The sequence below is a fragment of the Dermochelys coriacea genome, chromosome 2 (assembly GCF_009764565.3).
Source record: "Dermochelys coriacea isolate rDerCor1 chromosome 2, rDerCor1.pri.v4, whole genome shotgun sequence".
Classification (NCBI taxonomy): domain Eukaryota; kingdom Metazoa; phylum Chordata; order Testudines; family Dermochelyidae; genus Dermochelys; species Dermochelys coriacea.
The window spans coordinates 268,753,759-268,775,235 of NC_050069.1; the positions used below are offsets into that span (position 1 = coordinate 268,753,759).

A 21,477-nucleotide genomic window follows, 5' to 3' on the forward strand; every position below is an offset into this window, starting at 1 on the left:
TGTTGTTCTTTGAGATGTGTTGCTCATGTTCATTCTATTCTAGGTGTCACGCGCCCATGTGCATAGTCGTTGGAGATTTTTGCCTTAGTGGTATTTGTAGGGTTGACTGTAGCATCCCCTTTAGTGCTGTGCTCATGTGTTGGTATATTAGGCACTGCTGACCCTATGCCCTTTTGGTTCCTTCTTGCTGGCAACTCCCAAGAGGGGAAGGAAGGCGGGTAAGGGAATGGACAAGAGCAATACATCTCGAAGAACAAGAGTTACGAAAGGTAGGTAACCGTTTTTCTTCTTCAAGCGTCTGCTCACGTCAATTCCATTCTAGGTAACTAACAAACAATATCCCCGGAGGTGGGCTCGGAGTTCAGTCTAGCGGCTTGCAGTATGGCTCTACTGAAGCCAACATCGTCCCAGGCCTGCTGAGTAAGTGCATAACAGGACGCGAAAATGTGGACAGATGACCAGGTGGCCGCCCTACAGATGTCCTGGACAGGCGCTTGGGCTAGGAAAGCTGCTGAAGAGGCTTGTAACCGTCCACGCGACCAGGGCGCAATTGCCGGGGGTGGCATTTTCGCCTGAGCATAGCAGTAGCAAATGCAGGACTAATGAGTTCACTGGAAGTATAAACATAGGACTACTGAGTAAAAGCAGAGAAGCTATTTTATCTCTGGTTTTGGCACTGATGCGACTGCTACTGGAATAGTGTGTCCAGTTCTGCTGTCCACAATTCAAGAAGGATGCTAATAAACTGGAAAGGATTCAGAGAAGCACCACAAGAATAATTAAAGAACTGAACTGGAAAATATGCCTCCATGATGGACTCAAGCAACCAAATCTATTTAATTTATCAAAATGAAGACTAAAGTGTGACTTAATCACAGTTTATAAGTACCTACATGGGGAACAAATATTTGATAATGGGGTCTTCAATCTAATAGACAAAGGTATAACATGATCCAATGAAAGCTCAAGCAAGAAATTCAGATTAGCAATAAGGCACACATTTTTAACAGTGAGGGTAAATAACCACTGGAACAATTTAACATAAGAATGGCCATATTGGGTTAGATGAATGGTCCATTTAGCCAAAATCCTGTCTTCCAACCATGGCCAATGCCAGGGGCTTCAAAGGGAATCAACACAACAGGCAATTCTCGAATGATCCATCCTCTGTTATCCACTCTCCTCTTATGGCAATCAGAGGCTAGAGACACCCAGAGCATGGGGTTGCATCCCTGACTATCTCGGCTAATACCCATTGATGGGACCTATCCTCCACGAACTTATCGAATTATTTTTTGAACCCAGTTATAGTTCTGGCCTTCACAACATCCCCTGGCAACGAGTTCCACAGATTCACTCTGCATTGTGTGAAGAAGTACCTTCTTATGTTTGTTTTAAACCTGCTGCCTATTAATTTCATCAGGTAACCTATAGTTCTTGTTTAAGTGAAGGAATAAATAACACTTCCTTATTCATCTTCTCCACACCATTCATGAATTTACAATCCTCTACCATATCCTGCTTAGTCATCTTTTTCCAAGCTGAGAAGTCCCAGTCTTTTTGCTCTCTCCTCATACAGAAGCTGTTCCATACCCTTAATCATTTTTGTTGCCCTTCTCTGTACCTTTTAAATTCTAATATATCCTTTTTGAGATGGGGTGACCAGAACTACAGTCTGTATTCAAGGAGTGGGCATATCATGGACTCATATAGTAGTATTATGATATTTTCTGTTTTACCATCTATCCCTTTCCTAATGGTTCCTAACATGGTTAGCTTGTTTTGACTGCCACCACACATTGAGGACAATGACCCCAAGATCTCTTTCTTGAGTAGTAACGGCTAATTTAGACCCCATCATTTTGTATGTATAGCTAGGATTGTGTTTCCTATGTACACTACTTTGCATTTATCAACAATGAATTTCATCTGCCATTTTGTTGCCCAGTCACCTAGTGTAGTGAGATTGCTTTGGAACTCTTTGCAGTCAGTTTTGACTTATCTTGAGTAATTGTGTGTTATTATCTGCAAATTCTGCCACCTCGCTGTTTACCCCCTTTTCCAGCTCATTTATGATTATGTTGAACACCACTAGTCCCAGTACAGTTTCCTCTCTCGACTGTGAAAACTGAGCATTTATTTCTACCCTTTGCTTCCTGTCTTTTAACCAGTTACTGATCCATGAGAGGACTCTTATCACGGGCTGTGGTGGATTCTCCATCACTGGAAAATTTTAAATCAAGACTGGATGTTTTTCTAAAAGATCTGCTCTAGTTCAAACTAGTTATTTCAGGGAAGTTCTATAGGCTGTGTTATGCAGGAGGTCAGACTACACCATCACAATGATCCCTTCTGTCTTGATCATTTATAAATCAGTATTCTTGTCATAGGCTGTTTTGATCAACCACATGATTACCTAAAGAGCACTATATCCATCTGCAGCAGAAAGGGTGTCCAGTGGTGGGAAAAAATGAAAAAGGATCCATAGGTCCTGAAATGCATTTTCATGGTCAGCGAAAATTAATTCAGCAATTTGGGGTTGGGAAGGGAAGAGATACAATGGGTGCATCACCAAACAATTAAAAAACAAAACAAAAAACCCCAAACAAAAATCTCAAACAACAAACCTATTATTTACCACTTTGAGCCTTTCACCAAAAGCGTTAAAGCACTTTACAAACTGCTTGTGTATGGGGATTATTAGCTCCATTCTACATGTGGAAAACTATACTGCAGAAGTGAAATAACTTGCCGAAATTCAAAGTTATTAGCAGATCTGCAAACAGAAACCATGTCTCCTGATGACCAGTTCCCAGCTCACCACTATATTGTGTTGCCTCCAAAACACAGACACATTCTTTTAATAACATTGTCCCACAGCCACCAACCTCCCCCAGAAAAGCTAATTGCAAGATTTCTCTTGTGACACTTACAGTTCTATTTCTAATGCAAAGTTTGCAACACTATAACAATGTTCCATATAAGCTAGAATTAAGGTATGTCTTCACTACTTGCCGGATCGGTGGGCAACGATCGATCTATCGATCGCATCTAATCTAGCCACAATAAATTGACCCCCAAGCGCTCTCCTGTCAACTCCTGTACTCCAGCTCAGCAAGAGGCACAGGCAGAGTCGACGGGGGAGCGGCAGCAGTCGACTCACCATGGCGAAGACACCATGATAAGTTAATCTAAGTACGTCGACTTCAGCTATAAGAAAAGGAGTACTTGTGGCACCTTAGAGACTAACACATTTATTAGAGCATAAGCTTTCGTGAGCTACAGCTCACTTCATCGGATGCATTCCGATGAAGTGAGCTGTAGCTCACGAAAGCTTATGCTCTAATAAATTTGTTAGTCTCTAAGGTGCCACAAGTACTTCTTTTCTTTTTGCGAATACAGACTAACACGGCTGCTACTCTGAAACCTGACTTCAGCTATGTTATTCACGTAGCTGAAGTTGCGTAACTTAGGTTGATCCCCCCACAGTGTAGACCAGGCCTTAGTGGTCTGGGGTTAATATTAAAGTTTAAATTATTCCATCTCAGACATGGCTCACAAAAGGCCTTAATGCTGTCTGAAATTTTAGTGCAAATGGGAAGAGAAGTCCTGGTTGCACTCCAGTTCTACTCTGGAGTGTTAAGGTCCTGATTACAGGACATTATTTCCTCTAATATAAATTTTCTTGGTGGTGCCTTTGTCAAAATCAAAAGGACTGAATTATCCAAGCCCTTTATTCCTCTTACATCCACTACCAAGGAAAGAAAATGGGGACGTGAGCTTGACTGGGAGCAGGAAGCCTCTCAAAATAAAAGATTAAATTTCACTCCTATTTACATTTTTATTGCTTGCCTGAAAATGCCCATTGATCCACGGTGCTCAGGCTATAAGGGGTTTTGCTATTTACAGAAGACATCATTTTTACTCTTCAGACCTAGATGCAGACATGCAAAATTACCTACAAAGAAGCCAGATGGTCTGAAGCACCAGCGCCTCTTTGGGAAATAGTCTCATATTATAGCACTAGAATTTGGCTTTAAATAAGGCCTTTCATGCTCTGACTGCTTTGTAAAGTGCTTCAGGACATTCTGCCCCTCCTATTGCACTGACTGCATATGTAAACTAGGTTGCTGTTTAGATCTTTTGATATTAAAATAAGTTTTGAAAGGAAACATTCACTAGAGTTATCACCAAATGTGATCATGAAGCAAGGACCAAAGTTTATTGGGAGAACCCCCAATAGTGTAACATTCTTCCATTTCCAGTCTGCACTACTTTTTTGCACCCAAAGGAAATATACAGATAAGTATCTAACAGATCAAGAGTCCAGAAGGCTACACTCAGTCACACACACAGCACATGTGCAGCACTTATTATGCATCCCGAGACATTTCACACTACAGTATAACAAATCATATCATGCCTCAGTTTTGCCATCTGTAAAATGGGTATAATACATATTTCCCAGGCATGATGTGAAGTTTAGACACTGAGATCCTCAGATAAAAGGTTCTACAGAAATGAGATCAGAATTAAAAATACTTTGCTCACCTTACCACCTCTCGATGAAAGAAAGGAATTCCAGACCTGAGAAACACAACTAAGGGGTATTTGTCATTTTTTCCACAATTGTGTGGGTTATCACAGCAGACAGAGGGTTATTAAAAAGAGAGATCTAGAAGGTGTCAGAACATGACTTTTAAACGGCTTCATTAAATGGCTCAAAACATCTGCTCCTTGTGACCACTATCTGCTTACTTTACTAAAAGCATTTATTCTTTTTAGCCTTGCATTGCTAACATAGCCATGAAAGCCTGATCTGATTCTGCCATGGCTTGTGCATCAACATTTAAGATCTGAATTAATCCTTGATATTGATGATGGAAGGGACAGAAAGAACAGCTTGATCTTCAGATCTCAGGTTGAGTTTATAAGGCTGATAGAAAAAAAAAGTCACCTTGGTATTCTCATCTCAAAATAATCCTAAAATTAATAAATGAACAATTGGGGAATCCCATATGCCAGTTTAATATTACACTTTAAAGTTTGTGTAAAACAAACTGTAAATGGAACTTCAACCTCATCCCCTTTCTCAGATCAGTCTCAATAATATGATGTATGTCATTTCATCTTCATCCTGCAGGGGTTCTATGCGCCCTCCAAAACCTCCTCTTCCCATACCAAGGTCCCCCATTTGTTCCCCCCACAGTAGGGGTTCTGTGCATTCCCCCATACTACTCTTCCCCCCCCCCCCATACCAAGGTCTCCTAATCTTCCCCCCATGGCAGGGGTTCTATGTGCTCCATTCTCCCTCATGCCAAGGGCTCTTGTGGCCACCTCCCCCCCAGTCCCATAGTGAATATCTATTCCCAGCAGGTCAGGTTCCTCCAACCACATGCTATCAGGGGTTCCGTTTGTCCCAATCCCCCAACTTATCCTAGCATCCTCCTTTCTCCCCACAAGGCTGGGGCTCTGTGTGAACCCTTATTTCTTCCTTCCCCCACCATGCCAGAAGCTGTCTGTCTCCCATTCCTCTTCTGAGGTCAGTTTGTTTCAAAGAAATATGCAGCAATCAACTGGAGTTCTTTTTCCAGAGGAGCTAACAGCTTTTCCTTGCTCTACCAGAGTATTATATTTGCCTCTCCTAAACATCATTAGCATGGCAATGACTACTCAGCCACTGTCAAAAAATGCAGGACAAAGAAATCCAGCACTGGAAAGTATGTATCCCAAGCAGTGTCAAGGAACCTGCCAACACACACAAAATCTGAGGGGATGAAGCACAAGTCACAAAACATCATCATAAGCAAAGCAGGCAAGTGATATGGCAGATAATCTAATTGACCTTCCACACACAATGGGGTCACAATAATAAGGGTCTCTCACAGAGGTAGATAAATGCCACAGATCCATCCTACAGCAATAATTAATTGGGGTATTTTACTATACGAGAAATTTCAGTGCTGAGGCCCACCCAACAGGACCTAATTATACATTTTATTACTAAAACCTGAACTGGAGTTTGTGATACATAGTATTCAGCAGAGCTAGTGAAAAGAACAAAAAGACAGAGAAAGGATTACAATGAAACAAATTATCTGGGAAGTAGAGGAGAGGTCTTAAATATAAGGAGGGAGGAGGAAGAAGGGTGTAACATTAAATTGAATAAAGCAGGATATTCAGAAGATATTTACAAAAAGCTGTAAGCCAGAGCCGCCATGTGGAACACGGATTCAAGCTATGACTCATTAGGTAAAGTCTGCAGACAACTTAATACGTGAGAATCAAAGGATTTAAAAATATACATAAAAAAGGCAGACTGAAAAAAATAATTCATTGATTTGTGGCTGGAAAGTTTAAGAGGCCATTTAACACAAACATGGAATGGAAAAAATACCACTCTCTCAATATCCAGCCCTGAAAAACAACAGACGACCTCTCACGTGAGGATCTGAGAGATCTTTATAATTATCACATTGCCCTGCGAAGTAAGTGTTGCACTTATTTTACTGATGAAGAAACTCAGGTACAGAAAAGTTAAATGAATTGCCTAAGGTCACACAACTAGTCAGTGGTAGATCCAAGAAGAGAACCCACAAATCTTGCCTCCCAATCCTGTTCCTTGACCTTTAACAGCACACCCAGCAGAAAGAACTGCCCACATTACACATTGAAAAGATGACATTCTTTTTTGGGGACGCTCACCCTGACTTTAGTAAGTTTACAATGATAGCATTAAACTATTCACAGGGAAACAATTTCATTTAATGATAGTGTTTAAACAGCGGAAGTGAAAGAGCACAAACAAACAAAAAAGCACTTAAAGTCCCAGTAGTTTGGAACAATGGGCCATTTTTGAACACTTCCCAATTGAAACTGGAAATCAGCTGCAGTGGACATTTGTATAGGACAAACCTTTGCTTTGGTGGCAGCTGAGGCAAGAGCAGCAGCTGCAGCTGTAGCTACATTTCCTTCAGAGATTTCGTGTTCCACTTTCTTCTTTCCAGCTTCGCTTTCCTTGTCTTTGCACGCATCAACGTTTTCCTTGTTCTCTTCTGCCTCCTTCTCTTCTAAAGAGATGACCCAATAATTTCTTTACATTCATCATTCACTGTTAATGATCATCACATCAGGGACAGGATTTATACAGCACGTACTTCTGTGCTCACACAGCATAAACCCATGCATGCACATTACAACTCTCCCACTTAGGTGCTTTACATTATTATAGCACCTCAGCATTTCTCCACATACTGCTACAGAAGCAGTTTGAATACCTCCACAAAATGTATATTCCAGAGGATCCCCCCAAAACCCTTAAGGGTGATGCTCCCAAAGTGCTTTCATTTCCTACACCTGTGCACTCTTCTCTTCCCATCTTTTTCTTAGTTTTAATATCAATATAATTTTAAGTTGTATTTCCAATAAACAAATTCCATGAACATCTCTATTTTGAGAGGCAAATGGAGACCTTTGTATTATTTTGCTCTGTCCTCCCTAAAATCCTGATGAAAAAAATTCTGTCAGAAAAGATGTGCCAGATCTATACGACAATCTATACAAGACAGATTCATGTAAGAAATGACATGGTATTTTAAAATATAGGAAGATACTATGATTTTTCAGTTCTTTATTCCCAACCAGTCAAATGAAATGATTTCCACAACCTCGTAAGGAGAAAGCACGTTAAGCTTTTAAGCACAAAGCTGTGTTCATAGTAGTCCCATTCACCTGCTTCTTTACATTAGGAATGGACCAAAAGATTAGCATATAGAAATAAACTCATTTATATGGTTTGTGCTCACTTTAGTTTAGCAATCTGCTCGCCCAGTCCCTACAGCCAAGATGAAAAAAGTCCCTTAATTGAAGTCCGAAATTATTGCAATACAAATTTAGCACTTGAGCTTTTCTGTGAAATGAACTGGAATATCTACTGTTGAACCAAGCTGCAGACCTGTTGTGCGAGAGGAAATATTTCTGCCACAATTAACTTTATAGTCTATTCTTACAGCTTTGGAGAAAGGCTTTTAAAACTAAAATGCAGCTCAAGTAACAGCTGGTGTCTATTACCTGACTTGGTATCAGAAGCGACTTCACTGTCCTGCTCCTTTTCTGGATTTCTCTCATTTTCTCCTTCCTGCACCTTATCACCTTCCTCTATTTCACTTTCTCCTTTGCTTTCAACCTGGAGAGTTGGAGGGGTATGACGGAAGAGAGAAAGTGAAACATAAGAAAAAATTCCTTGTTAGCTTGGTCACAGATTCACTTTGAAATGCTCTATCATCCTTGAGAAGGTGGACTCAATTTGGGACTGCCTGTAGTTCTTTTCACAACCATGGTCAAGATTCTTGGGCACAAAGCAATTTCCATATTGGATCTGATCCATGATCTATCTAGTCCAGGAAGCCATCTTCAACAGGGGGCAGCACCAGATTTTGTTTCAGCAGACAGTGCAAGAAACCCCACAGTAGGGAGAAGTGGAATCATCTTGTCCCTCCCCAAAGATTTCATTCTAATCCTTAATAGTTAGAGATTGGTTTAAGACTGAAGCATGAGATTTTATATCCTTTCCAAAATTTTTGTTAGCATTCAGTATTATAAACCTGGATATTCTTGTTATCCATATAAACATCCAATCCCTTTTTGAATCTTAGTAAATTCTTGGCCTCAAGAATATCATGTGGCAACGAGTGCTGCAGTCTAATTACACAAAGTGGGAAAGAGTATTTTTGTCCAACAGAAAAAGCAACAGGTATTTGCAAAAGTGTGGCATAAGGAAGGGAAATAAAATGAAGGAGAAGTTACTTGTACTTCAGTTCAAGATTTGTATCGCTATGGATGCTCCCTGTCTAGATATGTATGCTAGGGCGCCAGTGTGCTCTTGATTGGTAATTTTTGTCAGCTGTCTCCCCAGGTCTACACCTGTGCCCTAGACACCCTCATGTCCTGATATAACAGTATATAGAGAGGAGGAGACCTGCCGCCACTCCAGGTCTTACTCAACCACAAAAGTCCCAAGAAAGAGACTCTGAGGCAGAGGGGAAGGAGGGCAGGTAGCGGAGCACCCATCGGGACACACATCTCAAAGAATTCATGTTACGGTACATGGTAAGTAACCTCTCCTGATGCTTCAAGTAGTGTCGCTTTGGGTGGTCCACATAAGGAGACTCCCAAGCAGTACCTCCACCAAGGAGGAGGGCATCAAGGAACTGGATCCAGTATTGTAGGATAGTGTCATCACGTCAGTCCTGGAGGCAGGCATGAGAGTGCAATGCTGGTAAAATATATGCAGCAATCACCAGGTGACTGCCCTGCAGATGTCAGATGCATACTCTTTTGACAAGGGCCGCTGAGGTGAACTGAACCCTGGTGGAATGAACAATAACTCTCAGGGGGGAAAGGAGGAGGGAGATGAACCCCTAAGGCTTTGTAGCATAACAGGACACAACCTGCAACCCATTTGGACAATCTCTGGATGGAGATCAGACGTCCATTCATTCTTTCTGCAACAGAGATGAAGAATGTAGGGGAAACCCAAAAGGGCCAAGTCCTGTCAAGGTAAAAGGGTAGAGCTCTTAACATTGTGTATGGAGGTTCGCTTCTTCTCTACTAGAGTGAGGCATGGGGTAAAATACGAGTGGGTAAATATCCTGATTAACATGGAATTCTGAAGAGACTTTAGAAAGGAAGCGAGGATGTGGATGTAAAGTCACCTCATCTTGGAAGCACCCCGTGTGTGATGGGTCCTCCATCAAGGATTCAAGATCTCCCACCCATCCTAGGCGAAGTAATGGCTAACATGAACATGGTCTTAAGGGAAAAATGAAGGAGGCGGTAACTCCCCACAGGTTTGCATGAGGGTTTCCTCAGAGCATTGGGAACTAAGGTGAGGTCCCATGGCACAGCTGGTTCCTTGGTAGGAAGAGGTTAAATAGACCCTTGATAAACCTTGCAGTGCTGGGGTAGGTGAAGACTGAGACTCCTTGTATGGGAGGGTGAAAAGTTGTGATGGCAGCTAGAAGAACTTTGATGGAGCTCAGCGATAAGCCTGTAGTCTTTAATTTGACAGGTAACTGAGGATATGCGACAGAGGATTTGAGAGGAAGTACAGCTTGATGGTTGCAACAAGCCTGGAAGCGTTTCCACACTTTTTCTAGTTGGTGCTTTCTGAATTGAGCAGCACCCACTGAACTTCTGGAGAGAGACCTATGCTTTACCAGAGGGTCATCAGGCAGCCATGCTTTGAGGCTAAGTGCTGAGAGACTGGGGGAGGGGACCAATGCTGATACCTGGGTGAAGAGAATCAGGGTCAGAAAAAGGCAGAGAAGAGACTGTACGGATATATGAATCAGCTCTTGGAACCACAGCCTGTCTCAGCCACGACAGCGCTATGAGGATGGTTACTAATTCCTCTTGTCTCAGTTTCTTTATGAACTTAAACGGGAGCAGTACTGGGGGATAAGAGCATAGCAGGTCTTGAGGCCAAGTAATGACTAGGACACCTCCCACCGAGTTGTGGTCGTGCCCACACCTTGAGCAGATGTCTGTTCTTTGCATTGAATGGAGTTGTGAAGCGATCCACCTGTGGATGGCCCCAGGCAAGCCGTATTTCTCAGAACACTTTGTTGTTCAATTCCCATTTGTGGTTGATGCTGAATTGTCTGCTGAGGGAATTTATGATTGTGTTCTGTAGTCCCAGCAGATGACCCCCGAGATATGCATGCGATGTGAGGTGCACCAGTTCCATAGTTTTATGGCTTTGGTGCATGAGGACTGGTATCTTGCTCCTCCTTGCTGATTGATGTAAACATCACTACTCTGTTGTCCAGCATTATTCTGATCGGGTGGTCCTTGGTGGGTGGAGAAAGTGTTGGCAAGCATAATGGACTGCTCTGAGCTCCAATATGTTGATACTGAGGGGGTCTATTTGCCCTGAGCTTTAAGGCTTTGGAATTGTGCACCCCAGCCTATGAGGGAGACTTCTGTGGTGACAATCCTTATGGGAAGAGACTGTACAAATGAAACACCCCCTCCCACACCTTTTGTGGGTCCTTCCACCAGTTCGGATGACTGAGGACTCTATGAGGTATGGACACTTGCTTGGATCGACAGTGTTGGGAGTGTAGATGGTTCTCAATTACAGGTGAAGACACCAAGAATTAAGTTTTGCTAGGGAAGTCATGAACGTACAGGCTGCCATATGGCCCAGAATGTGTAGGAAAGCCCTTGCAGTGGGGTTTGTAGACTCTACTGGATTGTTGAAACAAGGCTGGACATTGTGATGAATCTGCTCCTGAGGAAGTATGCCCTGTCATGAAGCACCCACAGGGACACTACTCAAAGAAGTGGAATTCTTCACATATTCTAACTCAAGGGCCTTAACTGTATTAATGATATGAGCAGTGATTTTATGCGTAAGGGTAGAGGTGGGAAATATTTTAACATTTGCAAGTAATTTGGATTTATCTGAATGTCTAATCTATTCTGTTCTACTAGACCAGGAATTAGTTTCCAATAAATTTGGAACAGTAATTTTCATGCCCATGATTACCTTGCATTGTATTTACATATATTAATTCACAAAGGAATATAAACATACTTGAGAGAATACAGCAAGCAAGGAGTAACATTCAGAATTATGTTTTTTTGAGTATTAGGCTTGGTCTACACTACAGAGTTAGGTCCACATAAGGCAACTTATGTGGACTTAAGTACGTCAGTGTCTACACTACAGACTTACTCCTGCTGATGTAAGTGCTGTACTACACCAACATAATAACTCCACCTCCATGAGAGGCGTAGGACTTATGTCGGTGTAGCTAGGGCGACTCAATATCTATGTAGACATGGTTCCTCACATTGGCTGTTGGCTGTCATTCTTGTTAATTTCACAGCTCTGGGTGTGCCATGAAATTGACAAGAAAGCTGGCTCCTGGCTCCCCAGCCTGGCTGCTGCAGATCTCCCACAGGGCTGGATTAAGGCAGGGGCTTTAGGGGCTGCAGCCCAGGGCCTTGGCTCAAGGGGGGCCCCGCAAAAATAAATCACAGCCAGCAATCTCCATGCCGCTAAAAGGGGTGCGCTCAGGCAGGCTGCCTGCCATAGCCCCATGCCATTCCTGGAAGCGGCTGGTTGCTGGCATGTCTCTGCAGTCCCTGGCGGGGGTTGGGTGGGGGGAAGACGGCTCTGAGCACTGCCCCCACCCCCAGCACTGTTCCCGCAGCTCCCTGTAGCTATCGGGGGGGGGAGGCACTTGCAGGGGAAGGCAGCGTACGGAGACCTGCTGTTCCCCTCCCCCCAAAGGGTGAGCAGAGATGTGCTAGCAGCCAGCCGCTTCCAGGAGCGGGCATGAGGCTATAGCAGGCATGCAGCCTGAGCCCTGCTGCGCTGTCGGCCGGAAACCGCTTGTGGTAAGCGCCTCCCAGCCGGAGCCTGCACGTCACACCCGCACCTCCACCTCAAACCCCTGCCCCAGATCAGAATTCCCTCCTGCACCCAAACTCCCTCCCAGATCCCACACCACCTCCTGCACCCCAATCTCCTGCCCCAGCTGCCTCCTGCACCAAACTCCCTCCAAGGAAAAAGGCTTGTATACAGGGACCTCACAAAATCTAATAGCCCCGTGCCCACAGGAGAGTTAATCTGGCCCTGGTCTGTGGGTCTTTGTTCCAAGCTGGGCTGTCAACCAGGCTCCTAAATAATACTAATGATACTAAACTGGGAGGAGTGGTAGATACGCTGGAGGGGAGGGATAGGATACAGAAGGACCTAGACAAATTGGAGGATTGGGCCAAAAGAAATCTAATGAGGTTCAATAAGGATAAGTGCAGGGTCCTGCACTTAGGATGGAAGAATCCAATGCACCGCTACAGACTAGGGACCGAATGGCTCGGCAGCAGTTCTGCGGAAAAGGACCTAGGGGTGACAGTGGACGAGAAGCTGGATATGAGTCAGCAGTGTGCCCTTGTTGCCAAGAAGGCCAATGGCATTTTGGGATGTATAAGTAGGGGCATAGCGAGCAGATCGAGGGACGTGATCGTTCCCCTCTATTCGACACTGGTGAGGCCTCATCTGGAGTACTGTGTCCAGTTTTGGGCCCCACACTACAGGAAGGATGTGGATAAATTGGAAAGAGTACAACGAAGGGCAACGAAAATGATTAGGGGTCTAGAGCACATGACTTATGAGGAGAGGCTGAGGGAGCTGGGATTGTTTAGTCTGCAGAAGAGAAGAATGAGGGGGGATTTGATAGCTGCTTTCAACTACCTGAAAGGGGGTTTCAAAGAGGATGGCTCTAGACTGTTCTCAATGGTAGCAGATGACAGAACGAGGAGTAATGGTCTCAAGTTGCAATGGGGGAGGTTTAGATTGGATATTAGGAAAAACTTTTTCACTAAGAGGGTGGTGAAACACTGGAATGCGTTACCTAGGGAGGTGGTAGAATCTCCTTCCTTAGAGGTTTTTAAGGTCAGGCTTGACAAAGCCCTGGCTGGGATGATTTAACTGGGACTTGGTCCTGCTTTGAGCAGGGGGTTGGACTAGATGACCTTCTGGGGTCCCTTCCAACCCTGATATTCTATGATTCTATGATTCCTGGCTTGGATGGCTGCCCAGGTGCCTGGCTGGGAGCCATGCTGTACCCTGGGTCCTGGCTCCCTGCGGGGAGCACTGCAGCCAACCAGACTCTGGGCATAGATCTCCCCGCTGAAGGAGAGAAGCCCCCAGTGGGGACCTGTGCAGAGCTGAGAGCCCTGGCTCTCAGCCCCTCCCATGCTGTCCCTCTTCAGCTAGTGGAAGCGCTCCTGGTGAGGACGCGCGCCACCAACAGAAGGAGGGTAGTGTGGATATCAGCCACCACAGTAATTATTGTGATGTCTGTAAGTCGACCTAACACAGGTTGACTTAAGATTGTAGTGTAGACATGTCCTTAATTTAAGCACTGGTGTTTCATTCATTTGACTGAAAAAGCAGGGTAACAGGAAAGTATCACAAGTAACTGCAGACAGAATGTAGTTATTGTGTATTCAAGAACATGATGAATCAGTTCTAGAGCACTAGTTTGAATTTAGTGCAGGTCACTACTTCCCAGAAGTCATTGCCATTACCACTTCACCTATTTGAAAGGAGCTGCTAGTCATAGTCTAGATCTTAGAGGACATTTATCTGTATCACAAAACCCACCATTGCAATCATCTTTTGCTGACACTCTCAGTAGGAGAGATGAAAGCCTGAATAAACAGGCTGAACTCCTCTTTCATTCTTAGGTAGCTTGTCACTAAGGGTTTGATCCTCCACACACTGAAGCCAATGACAGTTTTGCCACTGACTATCATAGGCTTAGGTTCAAGCTTTAAATCAGAGTTGAGTCACATTCACTAGACAAAGGAGGTAGCTTGCATTGCCATTGTCTGTGATGCAACTATGAATAAATGACTTCACTCAGGTTGCCAATCCAACTCCAGCTGGCACCCAGAAGGGAAATACAAGAACCCTTTTCTGTCTTTCATCCTCTCAGTTTATATCTTTGCTATAAAAATAGGTTACTTTGAGCACTTGGCAGTCCAACACAACTGAGTTACACTAAATTCAAAAATTAGGAATGGTTCTTGGAGGACTATGATTTCTCTTTACTGAACTTGTGTCAGATTAGAGCAAAGGTATTTAATCTTGGACAGCCAATTTCTCACTGAATTAAACTGTGCAGAGCTGAAAACATCACAGCACTGCACGATCAGGAGTCAGACTCATCAATCCAACACTACAAGAAAAATGTTGCAACATGTCAGGATGTGCTGCTGCAGTTTTTCTATGGTTCTACAATTAAATCTGACCTCCACTTTGACCCTTCCTCAGCCCCTTTCCTCATGGCTAGGAAGGACAGGAAGAGATACTGACATCTCTTCCCACTTTGCTCAGTAATAAACTTGCAGGGGAGCACTCCTACGACAGCAGTGTTCAATTTACTCTGCACATGATGAACCTGAGAACAAGGAGTTCTTTACTAAAATTTAAGTCACCTGGGGTAAGGCCCATATTTTCATTATGCATTTGTACAGTGACTAGCACAATAGGCCCCGATCTTTGATTAAGGTCTGTAAGTGCTACTGTAACACAAATAACTCAGACTTGTGAACTTCATGAAAAGAATCACTGTATTAGAAACATATCTCAGACTTTTACCTTTTCTGACTGTTGCCCATCTGTCTCAGTTTCCATTTTTTCTTCTTCAACTCCATCTGTGAGAAGAAATAAGCACATAAAGCAGAGTGGTTAAAAAAGTGCCATAACCACCATTTATTATGCTTGAAAATTAATTACAGGCCTAACTGAAATGTCCTACTCTGTTCTGATGTGGTAATTGAGCTTACAAATTTACCTTAATTGTGAGTTTAACTGTAAAAAGTGAGTGTAAGTTCATAAGATGTCACAACCTATAACAACAGGTGTTGATGGGAGTAGGTGCAAGAAAACCAGACAGAGAAACTGGATTAGTTTAAACTAAAAAGGCCATGTTCATATAATCCAAGGACTGCTGTAATTATATCTGTTAAAAACAAATGATGTGGAGCCAGAAGTTAATGAACCAAAATTAGTGTGTCAGAAATTAGGTCTAACTGGTGGACAAAAATAATGAGGGGATGAACTATTCCACACATCACTCCCTTTTTGGGTCCTGAAAGGAAGACTTTTTTGGGAAATAAGGGGAGGATGAGGAGGGGTAAGGAGGACAAAGAACAGAAAAAAAGAGATTGATTGACAGGACAGAGGATACTGAAGCAAACTTCACCATCATGGCTGCCACCCCCACCATCTTCTGGGATCCCAGGCCTTCATTATCTAATCCTGAAAGATGTCCTGACCAGACCAGGCCAGAGAGAGGGACCCAGATAATACTCCCACTTCTACTGGCTCCAGCTGAATCCCAGACACCACCTGGGATGAAATGGGATCTGACTTTAACAGTAGTAGCTCCAGCTCATTTCAACTACCATTTTATTTTTCCTAGAGGGACAGTGATTGCCATCTTTAATATCTAAGAGACTGTCAAACAAGAGGTTTTTCCTTCTAAAACTCTCTCCAGCTAAAGGGAGCAAATCATGTTACAATAATAGCTTTACTTAATTCTTCACATTTCAAATGCTGTAACTGGTTTTTTTTTTTTTCTTTCTTTTCTTTATCTTTAATAGAAGGTTAAAATAATTTTCAATTATGTTTATGCCATGATACTAAGCAGGCTGAGGCCTCTGAATGCCAAACCCTGGACCATGTTTAACACTGTTTAATGTTGGACAGTGACTGGGTTGTTAATAACTTTGGCCCATTTGTTCCACCTAAATAAAACAAAACAGTTCTTTAGAAAGATTCAAGAAAGCTTCATAACACTGGACACATGGGAGGTTTGGCAGCACAATGCATTATGCTATAGCCTTAGTTTAAAACTCAGGTTTAAATATAGCTTCACCTTTGCAGGTTTGGCCAGCCGGGTTACGTGAGGCCAACAATATTAAAATAGCTATGCATAAGGATAAGATTATGTCACAAAGGCACGGATTCTGTGACTTTCAGAGACCTCAGACATTTTCTGCTCCAGCCCCAGAGCAGTGGTGCCAGAGCTGTCAGTGGCTGCTGGGGGCCCCCGGAGCAGTGGGGGGCCCCCAGAGCTCTGAGCCACTGAGGCTGCAGTGAGGGGTCACTGGAACTGCCACAGAGACAGATGCTGGACACCCCAACCCTCAACAGCATGGCTCAGGCTCTCTTCCCCCACTTGGGCTTCAGTCTGAGCTCCTGCCCGCATTATTTTTAGTTTAGTAAAAGTCATGGATAGGTTGTGGGCTTCTGTTAATTTTTGTTTATTGCCCACGACCTGTCCTTTACTTTTACTAAAAATAACTATGACAAAATTTTAATTTAGCTATGAAGATATATAGTTTGCCCGTGCAGACAAAACTTGAACCATTGCACACCTGTAAAAGGCCAAGGATACACCGCAATTCTATAATATGTTCAATCCATGTTATATTATAGTCAACCAACAGAATTATAACAATATGCTCTGCCAATGTAGTCTATTTGTCTGTGTAGATGGTCCATAGCTCAGGCATGCAAGACCAGCCTCACCTAAGAACTTGTATTACAAGAGTGGTCGTCACTGCTCAACATAAAACTTCCTGAATTGCTTTATGAACTCTATGCACACAAATGTCAGCAGGCATGGAAAGTCAGTAGGAGACTTTATTTCCAATTTGCAGCTGATCAAAACACTATCAGAGTCTAATTTTATCATGTTATTCAAATTGACAGTAGAAGAGTCATTTATGCTCCGTAAAAATATTCTCACACAAAGTTCTAGCAACTCTACAAACAGTGTTAAAGCATCAAACATTCACAAGAAAGCCTCTCATTTCCCCGCCCTAGAATTTGCAGGTCTTTTCACTTCCCATAACCAGAGTTTCTTTGCCTAACCTTTCATGATCAGGGACCCTAGTTTTCAGTGATTAAAAAAGACGCAAAATTCTCTGATAACCCCCCCCACAAAAATCCATGTTTTTCCATGACTCAAATGAAATGCTGAACTTTAGTTTCCCTAGCCACAATATATATAGGAGTATCAGTTGAACGCAATGATTTACCAATATATTTACAATTTTTAAGCTTACAGCCCAAGCCTCGCCGCCCAGGACTGACAGCTGGAGCCCCATCCATTCTCCTGATTATCCGATCTGGTCCTGGTCCCAATTATATTGGATAATTGGTTTTCCACTGTATATATTTTTATTTTTTCACAAAATGTAAAAACTAAAGATTTTCTATATAAATGCAATTTCATGTTTTTCCGTGGCAAATGGATTTCTAGGACTATTGTTCACGACTAACTGGCCCCTTCATGTCTCCTATCTCCAGATCTTGTTCCTCAAAACATTTATTTCAAAAGGTCCAAAATCTAGGCATACCCTCAAAGAAGTGCTAAAACAGACAATAGAATTTTGATGATTTCAGGAATCTATGTATGACTTATGAGTTCTGGCTGAACTTATGAAATTGCTCATTGAAATGCCTCAAGGTTAGTGGAGTCAGCCACGTTGTCAGGGGTGTGTCACTCATTCCCCAGACCAAGGGCAATGGAGGGTGGTCAAACCTTGATGTCCCCCATTCAAGTGAGAGCACTTCAGTACCAATGAGATGGCTGAAGACAGGTGAAACTAGGCTGACCAAATGTTTCTGCAGGACAGATTTAGAGCAGTAGAATTTTCACAGAAGCACAACAAAGAACAAACAGGTGTTATTGTTGGGTTTTAAAAGCCATAGAACCTGACAGACTTAAGGAAAACTCATGAAGAGACATGAGGAATCTTGGGTAGGGAAGATGAACAGAGGGGCATGTTTTTGTAGCAAAGGGGTCTTGTTTTATTGTGGAACCACCCCAGGAAGAAGGAAACAGACTGCACTAGAGAGAAACTCCATGATTCAGAGGAGAAGCCATGTGCAGGAGGCAGGATTCTGCACTCCTTAGAGGACTCTGACCTAAACCCAAATGCTCAAGAGTGGTGAGAAACTGAGGCAGGGAAATGCGGGTATGTGGTTTTTGTTTTGTCAAAATCTATATATTTCTTGTGCTAACCAAAGTAAAGGGCGACTTTTTTTTTTTAAACCCCTACAAAGCTTGTGTGTCATTCGCTTTCACTCTCACATGTCCCTAAGAGAACTGTAAAACTTGAGTGCCCACAAGGCAGGAACTCTGGGAAAGGACTTAAGCAACTGGAAATCAGCACTAGCCCTGGGGGCCTAGGACATTGGTCATAGGGTCCCACTTCTGTGAAGGGGTAACAGACAGAGATCCTGTGCCCAGGAAATGTGCCAGAGAGGCCAAGGGAAGAGACAATGTTGCAGCCCGCTGAGACCAAGGGAAGCTTAAGAGCACACTGATCTAGGATGGGTCCCAAACAGTAGCTTGGGGAGTGCTTAAGTTTGGGGATCTCTAACTAGGGTTGCATGACAAGAACATTTAAAAAAAATGAAAAGATGTGTGGGTTTAGTAAGAGTTCACTGTTCATATTACTTGTTTTTTGTTGTAGTTAACCACTTGCTGTCTGGTTAGACTGTAAGCTCTTCAGTCCAGAGACCCTTTCCTCTATATATGTATGCGAAGCACCTTTTACACGGTGGGTGCTATATCAATAAAAATAGCTTAGCTGTCTCATCAAAAACTCAACCAGGTTCTCTTTAGTTAGAAACTTGCTGCTTAAATAATTATTGCCCAGTTATCTTATGCCCATCCAACCGTGAGATCTACAAAGAGCGTCATGTTGCACAATAATCTAATCAACAGTATGCAGGGGACAACAACTTGGAGAAAAGTTGAAATGTTGAAGGAAAAAAAAAGTCAGTAAAATTGTTACCAGTGCTAGATGCATGGATATCTCTAAAAAGTATGAATGTTTTAACAGTAATTAGTCTCATTTCAAGCTACTTAAACCTTCATACACTTGTCCTTAGGATAGGTTTCTTGATGCCACCCCCCAGTTCATTTAATTAAGCTATTCTTTTAATGAATGTTTATGCAAAGTTTCCACTAATAAAGATTGGGCTCTTTGGGATAGGAAAAGTATACATACAGAGCCAGAATATTACAAAGCTTTATTTGGACTTCATTATGGACTTTAATTGTCCCTGATGTTTTGCACATATTTATTTAGAAGGTTCAGAAACACCTAAAAATACTGCAACTACACAGAGGAGAGAGGAATGTCAGCATGTAACAAGAGGAACAGCATACCCCTCAAGTTTGAATCTCATAAGGTATCTGAAAACCTCCAGAGCGGAGTCTCCAGCACCATACATACGTACCCAAAGGCTCTATAAGGCATTAAAGAGAAATTCTTAGTGTTAGATCACAGGCTTTGACTCATGGTGCCATGCCTTTACATCTAAAGGTGTTGGGCACTGCTGGCTGATCTCAAGCATGCAGGAATAATTACCACCACTCAACCCAGCTATATAAATCTCAATATAAGGTATTAGTTGATGCAAAATGTTTGATTAAAAAAATTCCCACTCTAATGATAGCACAAGTCTGTTCTAAAACAGAGCTGGTGAAGACAGCTTGGTCTCTAACATGCAGCAATAATTTCAGTCATGTTGCGTCACAAATTAATTCTTCACATATTAGAAAAAAACTATGATACAAGAAGAACTAGAAATAAGAGAAAAAACATTTTATTATTTTTCAATGGATCTTATCTGGGACAGACAACTCTGCCCTTCTGAAGTACCTGCCTTTGTCCACAGAGGGGATTCAAACCATGTTACAGACTGGTCAATATGCCATCTTAAAAGGAGAGAATCTGCTCAGGAAGAGTTATTATTTGGTAGCCAAGCAATGATATAGGGAAGAGAAAGATTAGATAGTCTCAGAGACTCTTGTCTGCAGCCTAAGAGCAGAATTCCAGACTGTGCTTAAAAGTGTGACTCTTTTTAGTAAAAGGAGTGGCACTGATAGGTTCTGAAGGAAATTTCAGACTCTCCTTTGAAACATAAGAGCCAAAGAATAGGGAATTGAGAGAGGTGTGTTTAATGGGAAGTAAAGCTAATAACCTCAAACCAGAAAATTCTACAGAAACAATATATAAAATTCTGTTTAAGTGCAGCTTAGCTAGAGCTCCAAGCTGCTGGCAACCCAAAACTCCCAAGTATCTTTCAGTACAGAGGAACTGAAGGAATTCATGTGCAAAAGCAGCAAAAGAGGATGCTACATTATGTATAAAACAAAAACGACTGATTAGAAAATGGGATGGGAGAAGAGTGAAGCAATTCTGAAGTTTTGATTCATGTAGATCTTCCAGTCAGAATGACCAATCTTGCTTTGCTCAGCAGTATGAAATTTCACAGGTTGACAAAAGTACTCTCTGCTATTTATACAGTCTGAATTGCATGTGATAATAAAAGGTTATAATTAAAATAATCATGTGGGCTGCTTGCTGGCAGCCACCATAACATTGAAAAGTAATATACACCACGTACGCAGGTTTTCTTTCTTTACACACAACTGTACTGCATGTTCCTCTCTCCCCTGTGTAAAATTAACTTTCCATCTTGCTTTAATGCTGACTTGGCAACCAAAAAACAATATGTAATTGTTTCAAAACAACAAAATTCTCAGGATGACACTTTTCAGAAAAATGGTGGTCATCACTTGGGTAACAGATACACTGTAGTCCAATAAACTAGAGAAATTAGAGACTGATGATGCTTATTAATCCCTATTTAGTTCACCTTTAGGGGGCTACTTCAACATTGCTTCCTACAGCATATTATCCAGTCCTTTGCCCATCAAGCATACTATTATAAATATACTTTGCATTTCTATAGCACGGCTATCAAAGGATCTATTAGCTCTTTACAACATTAAACAAGCCTCCCCAGGTATTTGTGTATTACGAATTACCTCCGATTTACAAATGGGAAAACTAAGGGAGGGTTTA

The 21,477-nt window shown here is 42.4% G+C and overlaps 1 protein-coding gene across 1 annotated transcript in view; it reads right to left on the reverse strand.

Annotated features, from left to right (window-relative positions):
* SMARCC1 (SWI/SNF related, matrix associated, actin dependent regulator of chromatin subfamily c member 1) overlaps positions 1–21,477 on the reverse strand; it is a 188,956-nt gene that overhangs the window by 47,330 nt on the left and 120,149 nt on the right. The window contains 3 exon segments of the mRNA XM_038389503.2: positions 6,916–7,070; positions 8,071–8,185; positions 15,179–15,234. Of these exon segments, the coding sequence (XP_038245431.2) occupies positions 6,916–7,070; positions 8,071–8,185; positions 15,179–15,234 (326 nt within the window).